Source organism: Choloepus didactylus, chromosome 25, assembly GCF_015220235.1.
Source record: "Choloepus didactylus isolate mChoDid1 chromosome 25, mChoDid1.pri, whole genome shotgun sequence".
Lineage (NCBI taxonomy): Eukaryota > Metazoa > Chordata > Mammalia > Pilosa > Megalonychidae > Choloepus > Choloepus didactylus.
In genome coordinates this window covers 5,571,866-5,591,910 of record NC_051331.1, presented here as the reverse complement: position 1 = coordinate 5,591,910, position 20,045 = coordinate 5,571,866, and the positions used below count along the sequence as shown (strand labels likewise).

Here is a 20,045-nt window from a genome sequence, read left to right as displayed (position 1 = left end):
CCAGCAGTCCTGTCACCTGACAATGTCCTTGATCTCCTCTTGTGTCTCTCGTTGACTTTTGGCTGCTCTGGGTCCAAATCTCCTCTCTTTCTATGGCCTCCAGTCATAAGTAAAGGCCCACCATGATTCTGCAGGACCACCCCGAAACAGGATCTTCCAAGCTTCTATTTGCAAGTGTGTCCACACCCTGACGCATCATGTTCAAAGATACTATTTAAGACTTGAACACGTGTTTTGTGGGGACCATGATTTTCTCCCCACCAGTTTCCTTGGGAGGAATTGAGACCATGGGCCCATGCCCAGCCCAGGACCTGTCATTTCCCCCAGGCCCCCTTTCTCCCACTGTGGGACAATGTGGGGTGAGTCCCTCTTTGGGTTCCTGCTCTCTCTCACCCCGACCTCCCCCACAGACCCTCTTCCAGAGCCCAGAGGAGGGTTGGCAGCTGTACACCTCGGCCCAGGCGCCCGATGGGAAATGTATCTGCACGGCCGTGATCCCCGCACAGAGCACTTGCTCCCGGGATGGGCGGAGTCAGGAGCTGCGGCAGCTGATGGAAAAGGTAAGGCCCCTCCAGGTGTGCGGGGAGGCCATGAGAACCTCCCATTTCACATGCTGCCCTCTGCCCCACCCAGGTCTGCCCAGGGCCATGTGGGTTATTCTGAGCAGGTTGATAATCCAACCCCCCACTTCGAAGGATATTTCTTTCAATATCTGTTCAACATTTTACTGGAGCAGAAGTGGAGAGCAGTGTGGGGACAGGAGGAAGGGGGACCCCAGGGGCAGCATCCGAGTCTCTTGTATGTGAGCTCCAGCCACCACCCACCCCATTCCTGTAGCTCGCCCGACCTACCTACTTAAGAAGGTGTATTGTGTCCCTTTTGGGGGGAGGGGTTAGCTCACCCTGTACCCCAAGAGTCTCCTATAAGGATTCCTTCTGCCTCTTATGATGGATATAAAATGTTTCCTATTCAATACTTTCCCAAGGATGTCTCAGTGCCCTTTATAACTGACCGCTGTCCCTTGTCACAGCCTGGTTGAAATGCCGACTGGTCAGCTCTGGTTTGGTGTGGGAAGGGACCATCAAACTTTCCTCCATCACCCTATAGAGGAGGAAGATGAGGCTCTGCAGAGAGAAGAGGCTTTTGTTGGCACAAAGTCTTCCACCCAATAACTCCTCAGGATTCTGTCCTGCCCACATTAGACCTGCTTCCCCCGAGAGTGGGACACCCACATGGTGCCCCTGCTTGTTGACAATGGCTGTGAAAATGAGGGTTCGTGGCATCCAGGGTGCGTGCCAGGCTGCTGGGTCTCTGAGAGCATCCAAGTGTCACAAGAACAGTCATTCATTCTGGAGAGTCTGTGTCTTTCAACGAGCACTGAGTGGCGTCCTTGACCGCCCTCTTCTTGGCCATGGGGAGGTGGGAGCCAGGGAGAGGCCAGGGCAAGGGCATTCCAGTCCATTCATTTGGTCCGAAAGTATTTATTGAGCAACTCCTTTGTGCCCAGCACTGGGTACTGGGGACTCAGCCGTGGATAATACAGATTCTGGGTGTGCCCCTACGGATCCCACCCAAGGAGGTAGAAGAATAAGAACATTCCAGATAATTATTGCTGTGAAGAAAATAACCAAGTAAGGGGAGAGGGGGTGAACAGCCACTTCAGACAGTGTGGTCAGGAAGGGTCTCTGCGAGGAGGGTGAGACCCAAAGGATGAGTTGGAACCAGCCATGGAAAGAAGAGGGGAATGGCATTCCAGATAGAGGGATCAGTGAGTGCAAAGGCCCTGAAGGTGAAAGGAGCTTAGAATCTAGGAGCACAAAGAAGGGCTGGTGGTCAGAGTCATGTGGACACAGAGAAGTGGGGAGGGGCAAGGCCAGACCCCCCAAGACCTGCCGACCCCCCGCGGCTGGGGAGGGAGGTGATTTGACTTTCTTTTTTGGAAAACTCCCCTGGCTGTCATGTGGAGAAGGACTACAGGGGGTGAGGGTGGAGGTGGGGAGAGCAGGAAGGGCTGAGGGTGGAGCAGGAGGGGATGTGTGGACACATTGGGGATGTCGTTTGGACATTGCTGGTAAGATTGGGGGAGGTGGTACAGTTGGGTATTTGGCCCCACCAGGCCTTGTCGGTGGCATTTCTAAGACAGAGGCAGGGGAAGGAACCTCGGCCTCCCTAACTGTCCCTGCTCCTAGGTCCAAAATGTCTCCCAGTCCATGGAGGTCCTTGAGTTGCGGACGTACCGTGACCTCCAGTACGTGCGCAGCATGGAGACCCTCATGCGGGGCCTGGACACGCGGCTCCGGGTGGCCGATGGGTCCCTCTCAGCCAAGAGCTTCCAGGTGGGTCTTTCTGGGATCAGGTCAGAGGTCATGGGAAGTTTTGAGATTGGTGCCCATTACTTCTAAGAGTGGGGTCACATCTGGGAAGAACCGGGGGGGTGGCTGGAATCTAGAGTTCTCAGGTCAAATGACAAGGGACGGGTTGTGCATCGAAGATAAGGGGTTGGGGTGTGGGTCAAAGGTTGGGGTCGAGTACGGCGACGGCTCCATCTTGGTGGGCAGGAGCTGAAGGACAGGATGACGGAACTGTTGCCCCTGAGCTCAGTCCTGGAGCAGTACAAGGCGGACACGCGGACCATCGTACGCCTGCGGGAGGAAGTGAGGAATCTGTCTGGCAGCCTTGCGGCCATCCAGGAAGAGATGGGAGCCTACGGATATGAGGACCTGCAGCAGCGGGTGATGGCCCTGGAGGCTCGGCTTCACGCCTGTGCCCAGAAGCTGGGTATGCCTTGCCCCTTGCCCCTGACCTCCATGCCCAACCCAACACCTCCTATGGATGTGCCCAGGACCTGGGCATAGTGTTGACCTCTGGCCTCTAAACTTCAACCCTTGACCTTCCTACCCAAGCTAAATTTGGGCCCAGAAGCTGGAAACGGTTCTGACCCTTGACTTGCAGCCCTTTACCCCCAACCTGATTCCGTGTTAGGACCAGATGTTTGGATCTTCCCTCACCTCTGGCCCCAGCTCTTTCCAATTTGATGACATCTCATCCTTGCCCTGCTTGCCTTGGACTCGTTCCACCCCCTACCCTCATGTCCCCTGTTCCTGCCTCTCAGGCTGTGGGAAGCTGACGGGGGTTAGTAACCCCATCACCATCCGGGCCATGGGGTCCCGCTTTGGCTCCTGGATGACCGACACAATGGCTCCCAGTGCGGACAACCGGGTGAGTGACGGTGCCAGCCTCTGGGGTCAGAGCCTGGGAGGGACATAGCCTGTGACTGCCCATGGCTGCCCAGGGATTCCATACCAATTACCATCTTCTGGCCCAAAGAGTTCTAGGATCCCCAGTGCCCTTGGACCTCTGCTTCAGTGTCTAGTGATCCCCATGTGACCAAGGACCTCCCATCCCAGAGTCTGTTGACTCCAATGACTTCATAGAGAGTAATGGTCACTAAGTTCTACTGACCAGTTCCTGATGACCACTGACCTCTAAGTAATTACCATTGACCAGTGCCTTCCTAAGTAAGGACTAGTGGTCCCTCTAGCACCATTCAGTGCTTTGGACTTCCAGTAGCTTCCATGGTGAATGCCCATCACCTATGGTGACCCATCTGTTAACTGCCCAGTAGTCATCCAGCAACAATGACCTTCCTAGTGGCTGATATTGGTCACTGGTTGGCCATCGAGTGTCATAGATCATAGGCAGTAAGCAGCCACCATCTCACCATGATCATCAGCCACCTAGGGATTACAGGGAAAGGGGTTCAATCAAGTGGTTAAAAGTTGGGTTTGTGAATCAGACTTGGACTTGCATCCAGTTCCTCTACTTCTTAGCTAGGGAACCTTGGGCAAGTTCTTGAATGAATCCGAACCTCAGTTTTCATGTCTTCAAAATGGTCATGATAATATCAGCATTAAAGCTGGTTAGCCCAATAACGGAGACTAGTAAGAGCATTCACAAATGCTAATTTATACAATGATGATGATGATGGAGAAGATGATGATGACATGCCTGGTCACCTCATGGATACAGGAGTTAAACCCATGGGCAATGACTATCCAATGACCATCCAGTAACCACTGACCACCCACTATCCAATGACCAGTGAATTCCTGGGCCGGTGAGTCCACAGGGACTGCAATTTCCCATGATCCTTAGGGATCAAGCGTTGACTACTTAGTGTCTGTTTTCAGGCCAATGGTGCTCATTGACTGAACGTACTCAGTTTTGGGACTCTGATTGGCCATGATTGGTCACCGGAAGTCCCACAACTGATTAATGACTGCTCAGTGACTCTAAATCCCAAAAGGCTGTGGTTGAGTCTTGAGCAGTTGCTGGGAACCCAGGGTCACCGGCGCGGGGCCCCCCAGTGACCGGCGGCTGCTCTCACAGGTCTGGTACATGGATGGCTATTACAAGGGCCGGCGGGTCCTGGAGTTCCGCACCCTCGGAGACTTCATCAAGGGCCAGAACTTCATCCAGCACCTGCTGCCCCAGCCGTGGGCGGGCACAGGCCACGTGGTGTACAACGGCTCCTTGTTTTATAACAAGTACCAGAGCAACGTGGTGGTCAAGTACCACTTTCGCTCGCGCTCCGTGCTGGTGCAGAGGAGCCTCCCGGGGGCGGGCTACAACAACACCTTCCCCTACTCCTGGGGTGGCTTCTCCGACATGGACTTCATGGTGGACGAGAGCGGGCTCTGGGCCGTGTACACCACCAACCAGAATGCGGGCAACATCGTGGTCAGCCGGCTTGACCCGCACACCCTGGAGGTCGTGAGGTCCTGGGACACCGGCTACCCCAAGCGCAGCGCCGGTGAGGCCTTTATGATCTGCGGCGTGCTCTACGTGACCAACTCCCACCTGGCCGGGGCCAAGGTCTACTTCGCCTACTTCACCAACACGTCCAGTTATGAGTACACGGACGTGCCCTTCCACAACCAGTACTCCCACATCTCCATGCTGGATTACAACCCCCGGGAGCGGGCCCTGTATACCTGGAACAACGGCCACCAGGTGCTCTACAATGTCACCCTCTTCCACGTCATCAGCACCGCCGGGGACCCCTAGGGGCTGCCAAGTGAGGGCCACTGGGGGTCCGCCGGGGGCCCTTTCCACCCTGCCTGTGCCCCTAAGAGTTGATCTGTCTCTATCGTGTCCTCTCTCTCTCTCCTCCTCCTCCCTGTACTTTCTTCTCTCCCTAGCCTTTATTCTCCATTTCTATCAATGCGTTTTCTCATTTTTGTCTCTTCTTTATGGATCTCTGCTTTTAATACTCCATTTCTTTGTCTTTCTGCCTTTTTATGGATTTGCCTCTGTCTCTTTCTGCCTCTTATCTTTTTATTGATCTGACTCTCCTGTTCTCTTTCCCTGTCTCTGTCTCTTTGGCTTTTTCTCTCTCCCCCTACCTCCGTTTCCTCCTCCTTCCTTCACCCCACACCCCCATCCCAAGGAGTTGAGTGCATGGATATGTTTTTTTTTTTTTTATTTACGTTTTCTCTTTCCGGGTTGCCAGAATAAAAGGGACCTTTGACATTTGATGCTTCCATTGCTCTGTGTGTGTCCAAGGGTGGGCGGAGGAGGAAGAGGTGGGCGCTGGGCCCCTTGTTCCAGGACTCAAGCTTAGTGAGCTGGGGGTGGGGGGTGTGGGATGGGTGATGGAACGCACCCCTCCCCAGGTAAGCCCTTCGAGAAGACAGGTGAGGACGCTCAATCTGAAGTTGTTTCCGTCGAAAACAATTAGTTTAAAAGCAATTTGATCAAAACAACCGAGGATTTTATCACGATGATGAAAACTGGCCCCAAATGAATATTCTCTGTCCCTGGGTTTTCACTTTTCACTCACTTGGGTGTATCACAAGAGTATCTGGCAACTTTTAAATGGGGTTTTGACAGTTAGGCTGCTTTTAAGAATTTGTGTAACAGAGGGTAGGGCACAGCAGAATTTTTCCCTTTTTTTGCCTTTCCTTCTCCTTTGGGTTTACAGAAAAAATCATGCATAATATACAGGGTTCCCATATACCACCCTATTATTAACTGTTATTAACATCTCGCATTGGTGTGGTACATTTGTTACAACTGATGAAAGCACATTTTAATAACTACTATTAACTATAGTCCGTGGTTTATATTAGTGTTTACTGTTTGTGTTGTGCAGCTCTATGGGTGTTTTTTTTTTTTTTTTAAATGTATTCTAGTAATATATATACAGCCTAAAATGTTTCCTTTAGCCGCATTCGAATGTATATAATTCAGCGCTGTAATTACGTTTATAATGTTTGTGCTACCATCACCATTACCTATTATACCAAAACTTTTCCATCATCCCAAATAGAAAGAAACTAGGTACATTTTTCAAAAGCATTTAAAGTGAGTCGCACCTAAGGTTGTCTGAAAATACCCCACCCCTCACCCCGGAGCCCATTTACCTGGAGGGGGCTTGGGCCGGACTGGGCCCTGACATGGGGACTGGAGTTCCTGGAGGCAGCATGAGGGGGAGCCAGGAAGAGACTGGAGAAAGAAGGGCCCATTCCTAAGGAGCCTTGAGGATATGGCTAAAGGGGAAGAACGAGATGAAGGTTTCTGTTCGTCGCCTCTCTGGTGGCCTGGGCGGGACAGGCTGGAGGGGAAGATGGGAACCCGTGAGGGGCTCATGAGGGTGAGGTAGGAGTTGGACAGTGGGAAGGGGAGCAAAGGAGAGCAGAGGAGTCATCTCTGAGATTGTTTTCATTCCCATGACTGACAGCCAGGAACGAAGGCATTAAGGGGTACTGCAGAGCTGAACCCCCAAGCCCCTAAAGCCCCCCCTAACTCATGAGGACTACAGAGCTGGAACACTGTGACAGGAGCCCCACAGGTCAGACCCCATCCTGTCAAATGGAAGCCAAAGAGGCGGACCCCCCCCCCCACTCTCCCCATCTCTAATTAATGGCTGTCCTGATTAAATCATCTCCGCTCTGTGCTGGGATCTCTGGGAACTTGGACACTCGGGCCACATTGGGAAGGAAACCAATGAATAATAAATGTGGCTGCCTAATGTGCTCATTTAAAACCAATTTTTAAAGAAATCTCCAAGAAGAGCAATTAATTCCCATTTAAATGAACAAGTTTGACAGCGGAAAATAATCGATTCCTGGATTAGCCCGTTGAGAGGCACTGCGCTTGAGCCTGCTAAAAAAACATGGCACGGTGCTGGGGTACTTTGGACACCTGTGCCTCCTGCCACTTTCCCACTGTCACTTATTTGGGGGCACATCTCCAAGAGGAGAATCGGGGGGCTGGTGGTTCATCTGTCTCAGGCCAGATCCTCCCAAAGTAAGGTCAGGAGGGGGCGGGCTGGCGAGTTCAAGATTTGCCCCCAATGCCTGTAGGCCTGGAGGTTGCATTCTCACACTGAGAGCACAACTGAATGTGGGGGTGTCTGCACCTCTGGATGCCAAGTCCTCAGAGAGGCACCGCTGGCACACAGCATCACAACTGCCCATTCCCTCTCTCACACTTGCACAGGGCCTGGTGCTTCTTACACTCCTGTCCGACATCCCACCTGAGGTGTGTCCGTCTCAGGCTATCTGCTGTCTGCTCGGACACCTCCACAGTTACAGCCGTGTACCCAGCTGCTGCGGGGAAGCCAATCCCCATCCCAGGGCGGGACCTTGTTACCCCGAGTTGAGGGGACCCACTCGGACCCTGTCCCGGTAGCCATGGAAACCTGGGGTGATGCAGGTGGCTGACGAGTGGAAAGTGGCCCTGTGGGAAATATGGGGTGGGAGAGGCTAACAAGAGGCCGACCATCCCCCATCCTGAGACCCCGGGACTTAGGGTCTCCTTTTGGGTGGGAATGAAGAGCAGGTGAAGGAAACCACAGCTACTTACTAATGGACTCTGGGGCATGTTAACTTTTCTTGTTAATATTTTGGCCGCTGCCTGGATAGACGAAGAGGAAGTGGGGAGCCACAGAGCCAGGTGATCGTCCCCAGACAGGGCAGCCACATCCTGACGGCACTCCCAGCGTCCCAGGGGCAGGTACACACCTGGAGACACCCACGCAGGGAGTCTGGCACCTGGCCACAGGGATGCCTGGGCAGACCCACGCGGAGGCGAAGATCACGGATACAGAGACCCACGGTGGGTGCCTAAAGCAGCAGGGAGGGCCCCCGAGGTCATTTCTCTGGCAGCCCCACACGGCTGAAGGACACCCCTCCCTGTCAGCATCACAGACCCGCAGAAGCTCCCTGTGTGCTGAGAGTGGGGGCACAGGCCCCGTGCTCCAGGGATCCCTCTTCTTGGGGCAGAACTCCGCAACCCCCTGCACCCCTCAACCACTCCTTTCCGGTCCTTCCCAGGACCTCCGTCCACACTAACCAGGAGAGCGATCGCCTTCCCAGCCCTACTTGATGGTGCAGCTGCAGGGATCTGGCTGATTCCAGGCGGTGGGAAAAGATCATTCTGCCCGCATCCTCACTCTGCCAGAATGGAGGGGAGATTCATTAAATTTTCCTAATGACAAACACCCCAGCAGACGGGCAGAAGGATCGTTCCAGAAACCGGCCAGATGGGCTAAGGCACAGGTGATTGTTTATGAACCTTTATGGGATCCTCGGCCCCGGGGAGCCTTTGCTTCGCTGGGGTCCCAGAGCCCGGCCAGCCTGTCGCCCCTGCAGCCTGGGCTGCTCCCCATCAGGCCAGTGGGCACAGACTGTCACCCGCCCCCCACCTCTGCCTGATCCAACTCTGGCCCGTGGGCAGCTGATGGGGGTCCACACCCACTGCCACTCGCCCCGGCGGAGGTCTCCAGGATGGAGAGGGAGAGCTGGGAGCCAGGTCTGGAGCAGCTACCCTTTGCCCCCTCACCCCAAGGAATCCCCTCTGCTCCCGGACAGCCACAGGAAACTGCATCGGGAACCACTTCCCCTCCCCCCCATAGCCGAGGGGACCAGGGAAGATTCCTGTTCTAGATACCTCCCCCCCAGGAGTCCCCCTCCTCTCCAGCCCGGGCCCCTGTTGCCATGGTAACAGCATCCAGAGGGGGCTGGACCTGGCCGCGGGACCCAAGAACAATCTGTGGGAAGCATTTGTGGTAACAGGGAAGCTGGCAGGAAGGTCCTGGGAGCCATTCATCCCAATTGCAGAGTGGCCTGCGTGTGTCAGGGGGTGGGGGTCTCCATCCTGCTACCCCAGGATCCCCTGCGGATCCCCTGCCTCCACCTGCAGTGTCAGATGGGGTGTGGGGGGCTGGGCCTGACGGACTCTGCTGGGACATGCTGGAGCCCAGGACCGAGGACAGGCTCCTCGGGGGGAGAAACGGCAGCTTGGAGGCCCCGGAACCGGGGATGACAGACGTTCCCCTCCCCCGGTGGTGTCCCCCCACACCCCCGCCGCACCACGGAGGAAACGACACGCAGGACGGACAGCAGAGGTTCCAAGGTTTAATCTAGGGGAAGGAAGGGGCCCCGCGGCCAGGGCGGCTGGAGCCCCCAAGCTGAGTGCTTGCTTTTTTGCAACTGAACAGAGGAACGTGGCGCAACTAGAAACAACTTGAAGCCTTCCCGCCACTCCCCCTGCCCTGGTGGGGGGCTGCGGGGGCGGCTCAGCTGACCAGGCCTTCTTTGGGACCGTCACCCCATGCCCCTGGTCCGGGAGCCTCCCCAGCCCCTGGTGCCCTTCTGAAGTCAACTCCTCAAGATGCAAGGGGAGGGGAGTCCGGCGGGGGCAGCCCCGACGGGGGGCAGCCGGGCGGTGGGCACCCCACAGCTCCCGTCACCGAGAGCCCCCCTCCCGGCCATTCTGGGAACAATAAATACTGTGTGAGGCTAGCAGGGAGGGGCGCCCCCTGGCCGGGAGCCGGGGGAGCCCAGCCGCCGTGCCCCGCAGGCCCGGCCGGGGCGCCTGCACCCCTCACTCGGTGCGGAGGATGATGTGGATGCCGGAATCCGTGAACACCGGGCCGCTCATCTCCCCCGTCCGCAGCGCAAACGAGGCGTCTTCGAATGGCTTCTGCATCTGACCTGGGGGGACCGCGAGGGACACTGTGGGTGGTGGAGGCCCAGGCACCCGGCTGCACGGAGCCCTGTCACGGCGCTGCCACCCAGCCAGGGGCCACAGGGCTGTCACGGGGGCCCGGGAAGGCTGCAGCCTCCAGCGTCCTTACGGACACACTGTTGTGCCAACTGCGAGAAGCCGGGCTCCCCAGCCGCACAGGCCGATACACACAGGCCCTTCTCATCTGGCTCCTGTCACCCCTGGGTTTCCCCGCCTGTGACGTCAGGGCGGGGAGAAGTACTCTGGGGGATGTGCCCTGGGCTCTCAGGGGCCCCAGCCTTAGATCCCGATAGGGGGAGAGGCCAAGGACGGACGGACCTGTCTTGATGGGCCTGTGACCGGGACAACTGTGCAGACACACACAGAGCAGCACCCCCCAGAGGGAAGGACCCCAGGGAGAAGGCTCCGCGCCTAAGGGGGGGTCCGTGCTGCCACCTGCTGGGGCCAGAAGGCCTGGGCCGCGGGTCCCGCCCCCCAACCTCCACCCGCCCGCGGGTGCCCCTGGCAGCAGGAGGGTGGCTCAGGGGCCCCGGGGCTTGCTGGTGCCCGTTCTGCGCACCTCTGCTGAAGGCTCCCAGGTCACCCCTGGCCTTGGCCGAACTGCAGTCGCTGAACTGGGAGGCCAGAGACTCGAAGTCTTCCTCCCCCGACTTGATCTTCTGGATGTAGCCTGTGGACACAGCGGGGGGATCGCAGGTCAGGGGCAGGCTGGTGGGCGGGTGTGCGTCTGTGTGTGCACAGATGCAACGTCCCTGCTCGCTCGTGCCGGCTCCCACGGCTCCCCAGACACCGCACACGTGCACGTGGAAAGCTGTCCCACCTCCAGCCACAGGCGCCCACGATGCACCCCGCCATCGACCCCACACGTCAGGTCGCACGGCTCAATGCCGACAGGCACGCACGGCTGCATGCACCCCCCATATATGAACGCAACATGCCACCTCCTGCCCCTACCCCACACAAACTTTGAAAGAGAATCTAGCTCCAAGCTCTGACGGGAAGGAGAGCAGGAGGCAGGGGAGAGTGTGAAGACAGAGGCCCCCGAGGGCAGTCGTGGGAAAGGATTCTAGAGAAGATTCTGCAGCCCAGCTCTCCCCAGCACCCAGCTGTTGTGCCTGCTGAAAGTGGGAGGAGCAGCCGGGCTGCTGGTGGGTGTGCGCAAGATGGCATCACCGAGATGAACCACGTGTGGGGAGCAGAGAGTGTAGGACTGGGGGGTTGGGGATGGCCGCCAGCTCTCCTGAGTCCAGGCAGCCCCCGCGATGGGCTCAGAAGCCGTCCTTCCTTCCCCTGGGTGTGCAGACAGTTGCCCCCCACCCTGGTCTCCTCCGCACCCACAGGCACAGTGACCAAGCGGGCTCCCAGGACATCGGCCCAGTGCGGCAGCCCACCAAGTGCCCAGGGAGGAGCCTCGAGGCCCTGGCCCGGACGCTGGAACGGTCCCTCCCTGCAGGGAGGGTCTGCAGAAACGGCCAAGACTACCCATCGTGCCTCCCCGCCTGCTGCACGTCCTGACATCTGAGCTGCACGTCTCCAGGACAAGGCACTGTCACCCCTGCCCGCCGTGCATTCCTGCCGTTCCTGGCCTGTCTGACCTTTCCTTGGCTTCTCTGCCTGGACCCTGTGTCACCTCCAGCAGGGCACCGTGACACCCCACCAGCTGCGTGTCAGCAGTAGGGCACCCGGCACAGAGTGAGACTGGAACAGAGTCACCCGTGGTTGCTGTTCTCCCTTCCCTGTCAACTGTACGTCCCGGTGGTGAAGCTGCTGCCCCTCTTGTCTCTCGTCAGCTGTCCCCACCTGCGTGGCTCCGTCTGACCTGGCCGTCACCACGACACACTGCCTCACACCCGTAGTGCCACACAAGGTCCCATTTGGATGTGGGTGGAGGGGCTTCTGCCCGCGACACCCTGGTCTGGTTGGAAGAGCCCCAGGGGCTGCAAGGTGGGCTTCTCTGTGCTGGACACATCCACCAGTGACTCACGGGGATGACCCTCCTGTCCCTGGACTCTGGGTGGCCTCCCAGCCTCACCCACACAGTACCGGGATCCCTCCATCTCTCCCTTCCGTCTGGACCACAGCACTCCAGCCGGGGATGCTGACTGCAGGGTGCCCCTGCTGCACCTGCCTGCCCCCGAGAAGCAAAACTGTCCTTCCACACCCAGCACCTGTGAAGTGGGCCTGGCCCTGAGCCCCGAACAAGCATCAGTTCTCTGCGTCCACCAGCGGCCAGGGATCCCCAATATCGGACAGCTTGCCACAGATACACACACACAGTGTGCAAGTGATGTCAGCCTAAAAACTGAATACAAGTCAAGCTTTGGCCTGTGCTCAGTTCACAAAATCCAGATCTTACTGTGACCAAGTTCTCTCAGAAAATGTTCTTTGATGGGAGCCTGAATTGACTAATTTTTTAAACACTTCTTCCTGAGTTCCAGCTCCTAAAGGATGACTTTCAGGGGTTTGATCCTGGCCACAAGCCAAGTGCAAGGGAACACACAGTTTCTCCTCCAGGCCCCCCAGGGAGTCCCCATCAGCTCTTTCCTCATACCCTTCCTGCCCTTGCGTCTCCATCTCTCCCAGTCCCGCCCTGCCCCCCACCTCAAGGCCCCTGCGTGTCTCTTCCGCAGCCTACAGCCCTCTGCTCTCACCTGGAAGCTTCCCTAGGACCCCGGCTGCATGAGGCACTCCCTGTGGGTGCCGTGTGCACCCCTGCCCTGTCTGTGCATCTGTGGCCGGCCTCACAGCAGAGTCTGCATTGTTAGCTGCTGCATTCCCAGCACCTACCCTGGGGCACAGAATGGGCATTTGCCAAGGTTTAAGGAATGCATGAGCAAGCGAGATGGCAACTGGCTACGTGAAAGGAGGGAGAGGGATCCACAGCTGGACTTCAGGCTGTAATACTGGAATCTAATGTGCATGCTGTGTGGGAAATTCAGGTCCCGATCCCAGGGAAGAGTGGAAAAAGGAAAGGCTAACTGGAGCCCCTGTGCCTCACCTGACCAGGCCAACACCCCTCGCCAAGATGGCGCCCACGGGACCCAATTCCCTCTGGGTGGTGCTCTGGTAGAGATGTCACAGACCCAGGAGGCCTCTGAAGGGGCTCCTGGATTGGAGCAGGGGCCCTCTGCCTATCGTGGGGAAGTTCTGGAGCCCCTGAAATGGGATGCAAAATGGGTGAGTATCTACAGTCTTTGGTGGCAGCACACAGTCCAGCCAGTTCATGGTGGGTCCCTGAGGCCAAGGAGGGCAGAGGGGTGACAGGGATAGCATCTGGCCTCTGGCTGCTGGTTCACATGGCAGCTCTATCACACCTGAGCTCTGTGGCCCCTCGGAGCCTCGCCCACCTGGCCTGTCAAATGGGGTGGGAGCAGCTCCCACCTTGGAGGACAGAGGTGAGGAAGGCAGCTGGGAACACCGTGTGGCACACACAGGCTCTCCGATGACGGCAGATACTGCCACTCGGGGCTGGTCTGTCAGCACGTAAGGGATGGGTGAGCGAACAGATGGGGTGGCTCCTGACCCTACAAAGGTTTACAGGCAAACTCCCTGCCCTGCCACCAAATCAGTACAGCTCCTTCCAGTCCACAGCTGCCCAGGCATCAGGGGGAAGTGGGTCAGGCCAGAGGAAGGGGTGACAGGATTAGGTCCACCATCCCTGAAGTCTTAAGGTCCAGGGGGAGTGCCGGAGAGACCAGGGAAACCAGGACAATGGAGCTCACTGAGCCTCGGGTGCTGGGTGATGTGTGTGGTGGTGGGATCTGCTTACACCCAGGCCTCCCTGGCACCCTGAGGGGCTGGGCATGCAGGTGGGGTGGGGAGCCTGCCGGGGAGGGCTTCTCCACGGCCTGGCCTCCTGGGCCTAGGACACAGGCAATGGCACCCAGCGAGGCCTCAGCTCCCCGGCAGCCTCTGGCTGTAGCCCAGCAACTGCAGCAGGACTGAGGTCAGGAAAGGAGCCTCAGCAGAAAACGCAGAGGCGCTGGCTCTTGTTGCTGGCAACTGTCTCCTTGGTGCAAAGCAGTGGAGGTACCAGATCTAAATGGATAACAAGACTCAGGCCCCGGCTGTCAGCTGGACGGGGCACTGCCAAAACCCTGATCTCTGAGTCATCTGGAACAGACCCAGGCTGGGGGGAAGAGCCACTTTCACGGAAGAAGGAATGAGGCCCAGGCACCCAAAGCTGCTGATACCACACATGTGTCTGGTTACTGAGTGTGCAAGGTGGCCAGGAGCCATCTCCCCACACCCTCACTATTGATCAACCCCTGAGGGGGGCCCTGCCACAGCTGCAGCTCAGGCAGGAGGAGGCCAAGGCTTGGAGAGGGGAATCTGAGCCCAAGGTCACCGGAGGGTCTGCATGCTGAGCCCGCCGGGCCTGTGTCCCTGCCTGGAGCTCGTCCCATGGGCCGAGGGGAAGCAGTGAGGGCCTCCCCTGCCTTGTGCTGACCTCAGCCCCCTCCACCAAAACATGCCTGGGTGGGGCCAAGGCTCCGCTGTGTCAAAAGCAAGAGCTGGACACGGTGCCCCCCGCTATGGTGAGCATTTTGCTCTGTGCCCCCCCTGGGTCTGCATGGCCCCCGTGTCCCCAGAGGAGAGATGAGGACACCTGTTTGAGGTCACACTGCTGCCCCTGGAGTCCAGCTCTGTGCGACCCCACCCTTCTGAACCCCCAACACTCCACTCCCACCCTCTAACCCCTCACTGAGTCCTCTTGATTCTGCCTGGGAAATCTTGCTGGAATCTGCCCCCTCTCCTTTCTCCTACCTGCCCTCCCACGCGACAGTTCAAGCCTCCAGCTGCAATCACTGCCGCGGCTCCACCAGGTTCTAGCACCCAGGCAGGTGTGCTCAGCTCCTGCTATCACTCCCCAGCATGGAGTTGAGCTCAGGCCCAACTACTTCCCGGGTGCATCCCCAGGACATCCCTCTCCAAGACCCAAGCTGACCTGAGCAATCCCCAGGGCCCCCCTGCGGTGTCAGCCCCAGCTGCCCCGCACCTGTCCACCCGAGAGGGGGTGCCACCCTCACCTTTCCTTCCAGCCCTGCTCAGCTGTGACCCCTCTTTCTCCTCTCTGCTGTCCCCTGCCAGGAGGGGCTGAGTGTTTCTGTCTCTGGCTGGCTGCTCTGCTGAACCCCAGGCCCTCTCCCCAGCCACCCCCCCCATCTCTTCCTCCGGCCCCTCGGATTTCATGAGTCCCCTCTGCCAGGGAAGGTGCTTCCTGCCACTCAATCTCCAAATGTCAGACACACTTAAAAGTCTGGAAGCCTCAAAGCTGGGAGGGCCCAAGAGCTCACTCCTCACTCCCTCTGGGCTTGCCCCACCTGCTTCCTCCTGTTTCCAGCAACAGCTGGACCCTCTCAGCTCAGCCACTTGGCCCACCCAGCCTGGGCTCCCCTCACTCTTCACCTCGAGCCACACAGTTTGGATGGTGAGGCACCACTGGGTCCCTCGCCCAGTCACATGTGGCCGTGGGTTTCCTGCTGCCTCCAGAAAGGACCCAACTCCCCACCTGTCTCGGAAATCTCAGCCCTCCTCCACCTAACCAGGACCTGCCATTAGGTCCTGTCCCCCTTCAGCCCCTGCACAGCCTTCCCTCAGAGTCCTGGCTTGGCTACATCCTAGCCCCAGGCCTTGGTTTCTGTCATTTCCTCTGTAAGGAATCCCTCCTGCTTCCCGTGGGTTCCCAAAACAATGTTTTGAGAGCTAAGTCCAGGCCAGGCTTTGTGCTGGGTGGTGGGAGAACAGAGGGGTCCAAGCTCTTTAGTTTGCCTTCAAGGTTTTGCCCAAGAACCGAGCTCCTCTCTACCCGACGTGTGAAGCGGCAGGTGCCACATGGTGTGTGTGAATGTGCAACACCCTACAGGCGAAGTATCGCACTAAGTGACATGATAATAAAACAACAGTTGATCCTCACCGAGTATGGACCCTTTGACAGGCACTGTGCTAACAATGACGATTATGAGACAATGACGATGACAATGACCGCCAGCGATTATAGAACATTTCCTAGTTGCCAGGGGCTGTTAATCATGCTTTACTGTATTAGGTCAGAGGCCTCCCAGCCACCCTATGAGGTGGGTCTTATGATGATGCTTTTACAGGAGAAAATAACTGAGGCTCAGAGATGTTAAGTAACTTGCCCACGATCACACAGCCAGGCCCAGACCAGATCGGAACTCAGGCTGTCTGGGCGTGAATGAGGGACTGGTTGTGTGGGGCAGGAGCAGGAAACAGCCCAGAAGGGCTCTGGGGTCTGTGGCGGGAGACAGAGGCTGAGAGGACAAAACCACTTGTAAGCCCTAGACTAGCACTGTCCAACAGACCCTCCCGCGGTGATGGAAATGGCTGAGATCCACAACGCCTGATAAGGCAGCCGTGGGCTGCAAGTGGCTACTGAACACCTGAAGTGTGGCTACTGTAACTGAGGAACTGATATTTTACTAGAGATTACTTATTTTAATTTTAATTAATTTAAATTTAAACAGCCTCATGCAGGTAACTAGACAGCTCTAGACCAGGGTTCTGCAAACCCTGATGGGCCAAATCCTATTTGTTTTGGCAAATAAAGTTTTATTGGAACACAGCCACGCCCATTTGTTTACAGATTGCTTCTGGCTGCCTTCCCACTGCAACCGCAGAACTGAGTAGCTGCAACGGAGACCTTATGTCCTGCAAAGCCAAATCTATTTACCATCCGCCCTTTTAAGATGAAAGTCAATCCCTGCTCTAGACTGTGAAGGAGACGGCACAGGGCTGGGGACAGTGTCCTCCCTCAAGTCAGAATTCACTCACCAGTTCTGCTGGCTCCTGCACATGTGACCTTTTTGACCTCCCTCCGGACCCACCCCCCCACGTATGTGACCCAGGACCCTGCTGGGTGGTACAAGTACTAACAACAGCTTCCCGTGACTGAGGGCCAACAGGGTGCCCGACACCACCTCAGCTCTCTGAATTTTCCCTATGGCCCTTGGAGCAGGTGCATCATGAGGCCCATTGTGCAGAGGAGAAAATGGGTGTGGGGTGGGGGTTGACGCAGATTCCCCAAGGTCCTGGAGCCCCCCAGGTCTGGGTCCTCCCTACCTTCCCTGGCTCACTCTTGAAATGCCAGATGGCGAGAAGGAGAGGCAGCCCCGGGCACCAGGCAAAGGTCACACACACACGGTGCCATGTCACGTTACACCGCATGGCTGGGGCCAGCTGAGGCCGAGGGTCCGGTCCCATGTCCACAAAGCCCATTTCCTGCCACCCCTCCCTGGGGTGAAGACTCTCCATTGAGATCCTGTCTCCGGCTGTGCTCACCATTGATCAGCTCCAGGGCCTCCTCCTTTGTCCGGGTGATCTTCTCCTGCCGCCAGGACGAGGGCCGCCGTGACTGGCTGTGCTTGACCAGCAGGTGTGAGCAGCGGACCCTGGCGGGCTCCCCCTGCCCATTTTTGCCACTGCTATTGCCACTGGGCCGCTCCCACTGGCTGGCGTTGGTGATGTGATTGAAGTAGTAGACCCGGCCTAGAGCAGAGGGGAAGCGGGGGGAGGTGGGAATTCAGCCAGGGCTGTGCTCACAGGACACTGCCCTGGGTCCCTGACCAGAAGTCAGGGTAAGAGGCTGGCCGGTGAAATGTCTTCACTCGGCACATCCATGGTGTGTCCGCCATGTGCCACTGGCTCTGGGGACACTGAGGTTAACCTAACAGTACCCAGTCCCTGCCCTGAGGAAGCTAACAGGCTAGGTGGGGACAAACAGGCCCTGAACAAGCAAAGGCAACTCCAGTCATTGATAACTTCAAGGAGAAAAACAACCCGGGGGTGTCGGAAGACGGCAAGACAAGAGGATGGTACAAAGCACGCACTCAACAGCTAGGCCACCTGGATTCAAATCCAGCTCTGCCGTGCATTTGTTATCTGTTCTCCCTTCCCTGGGCCTGAGTGTTCTCACTGGTAAAATGGAGCTAACAGTCGCTGCCTGTAGGGTTGTTGTAAGGACAGAATGAGCTCTCATTTGGAAAGGGCTTAGGACAGAGCCCAGTGCAATTAAGGGTGTAAGAAGTACAGTTATGTCCTTTTTATAGATGGCAAAACTGAGGCCCTGCCTTCTCCATCTGTGGTAATAGCAGGTAATGTTTCCTGAGTGTTTACTCTGCTCCAGGGACATGGGAGTGGGATAGCAGGTGGGGTGAGGCATGAACTGTGCACAAAAGCTCTGCTCAGAATCGTGGCACAGTATACTGTGCTGCAAAAGTAGGGATCAGCACGACTGGGGGCCCCGTGTTACCCAGGGATTGAGGAGCATGGAGAAGTGAAGTCTGCAAACAAGCTGGAAGGACCCAGTAGGGAAAGCAGTCATTCCAGGAGCTGAGGATTTGCCCGAGTCTCATGGAAAACTCAGACCCAGTGCCATGCAGGGCTGGGGGTCACCCTTGAGGACAGCTGTCAGGAGTGGGAGGGACCCAGAGCTGGGCAAGAGCATTAGGTTGATGCCGTAGGACCCAAGCCACAGGCAAGGGTGGGGGCAGGGTGGCCAGGAGCACGGGCTCTGGGGGTAAATCCAGTTGACTCACTGACTCCAAAACCTTGGCAATGAGCTCTATCTCCTTGAGCCTCAGTTTTTGCATCTGAAAAGTGGGGGTGAGAGAATAAAGATATCAAACCTCACGGGGTGAACGTGGAGAGCTGATGCGGATGCATGCAAAATGCTCTCCAGAGCACATGGTGCTCAATAAACAGGAATTATTACTGCAAGTTCCTTCTGGATCTGGATGCAGTCGCTGGACCTGCTCCTCAGGAGTGTAAAATGACATGATTTGGGGAAGGGGCTCGGGAGTCAGACCGTCTGGGTTCTAATCCAGTCCCCACCCCAGGAACTGAATGACCATGGCCGAGTTCCTTAAGCTTTCTACCCTCAGTTTCCTCACCTGCAAAATGGGGGCAATCACCTCCTACCTCCCAGACTTGTGGCGAATCAGGAGGAAAACATGCTTTAACCCTTGGCACAATGCCTGGCGCAGAGATGAACAAGGCCTGTTGCTGGCATCGTTGTGTGTGGGGGGGGTTCCCACACAGGGCCCGTCCCCAGGCAGGATGTCTGCGGTGGATATCGCAGGCCCTGCGTTAAGTGTGGATGGCAGGGGTGTTTCCAGGGGACCTAAGGCCGGGCAATCCCCTGGAGCCACGCCCCAGGCATGGGGTTGGGGTATCCCCTCCAGAGAGGCCCCCCGAGGCCGGCGGGGTGCAGAGACATCCCCCCGGGACGTCAGCCGCATAAGGGACGGCAGAGCCAGGGTCCGGGGTGTGCCGCGGACTCCCCGGCCCCTTCCCCGCCCCGCAGCGCACTGGGCCTCCCCGGCCCCGCCCCCTGCCTCAGTTTCCCCCAGCTTCCGGGCTCCGGAGGCTCGGAGGCCCCACGGGGCAGGCCGGGGCCGTTACCCGGGGACGACGCGGGGGAGCCGAGACCCCACGGGAAAGAGGCGGGGGCGCTGCCGCACCCGAGGTGCAGCTCGAGCCCTGCTCCCGCGGGCCCGCGCGGCCCCGCCCCGGCCCCGACCCCCGCGGCACCTGAGCTGCGGCTCATGCGCTTCTCCCAGCCGGGCGGCAGCTTCTCCTCATCCGCCATCTTCCCTCCTTCCGCAGCGCCTGGCCCGCCTCCGCCGCACCGCCTATGCAGCCCGCGCCCGCCCGCCGCCGTCGTCGATTGGCTCGGCGGGCCGCGCCCCGGGCCTGGCGACAGCGCTCATTGGGCATCCTGGCCGTCGGCGCTCGCTTTCCGGCTTTCTATTGGGCAGGAGCGAGAGGGGGCGACCCCAACCCTGGCTCGCCTTAGGTCCCGCCCCCGGCCGGCCTCACCCCCGCCCCGCCCCATCCGCTCTGCTCGGCTTCTGATTGGTGGGTCGGGGACGCGAGCCCGCCCCTCTCCACGCCCTTGGGCGAGTTTCACAGTCCCCATCGCCGCGCTGCTCCTTCGCGGCAGGGCTGGGCAGCGGAGAGCCTGCAGCTTGGCTGCCGCAGCGGCCATT

At 57.9% G+C, this 20,045-nt stretch overlaps 2 protein-coding genes across 4 annotated transcripts in view; one reads left to right on the top strand and one right to left on the bottom strand.

Annotated features, from left to right (window-relative positions):
• Nucleotides 1-5,535, top strand: part of OLFM2 (olfactomedin 2) — a 66,183-nt gene extending 60,648 nt beyond the window's left edge. For all 3 annotated transcript variants that reach the window (XM_037818191.1, XM_037818192.1, XM_037818190.1), the window contains 5 exons: nucleotides 411-560; nucleotides 2,190-2,336; nucleotides 2,559-2,778; nucleotides 3,113-3,219; nucleotides 4,390-5,535. In XM_037818191.1, coding sequence (XP_037674119.1) covers nucleotides 411-560; nucleotides 2,190-2,336; nucleotides 2,559-2,778; nucleotides 3,113-3,219; nucleotides 4,390-5,067 — 1,302 coding nt within the window. In that variant the 3' untranslated portion in view covers nucleotides 5,068-5,535. The remainder of the gene's footprint in view (nucleotides 1-410; nucleotides 561-2,189; nucleotides 2,337-2,558; nucleotides 2,779-3,112; nucleotides 3,220-4,389) is intronic.
• Nucleotides 5,536-9,406: 3,871 nt separating this feature from the next.
• PIN1 (peptidylprolyl cis/trans isomerase, NIMA-interacting 1) lies at nucleotides 9,407-19,701 on the bottom strand. The gene is made up of 4 exons (XM_037818577.1): nucleotides 19,588-19,701; nucleotides 17,338-17,544; nucleotides 10,595-10,705; nucleotides 9,407-10,001 (listed from the first exon to the last, which is right to left on the bottom strand). The coding sequence occupies exons 1-4, from the start codon at nucleotides 19,643-19,645 to the stop codon at nucleotides 9,892-9,894; spliced, it is 486 nt and encodes a 161-aa protein (XP_037674505.1). The 5' UTR covers nucleotides 19,646-19,701; the 3' UTR covers nucleotides 9,407-9,891.
• Between the last annotated feature and the right edge of the window lie 344 nt (nucleotides 19,702-20,045).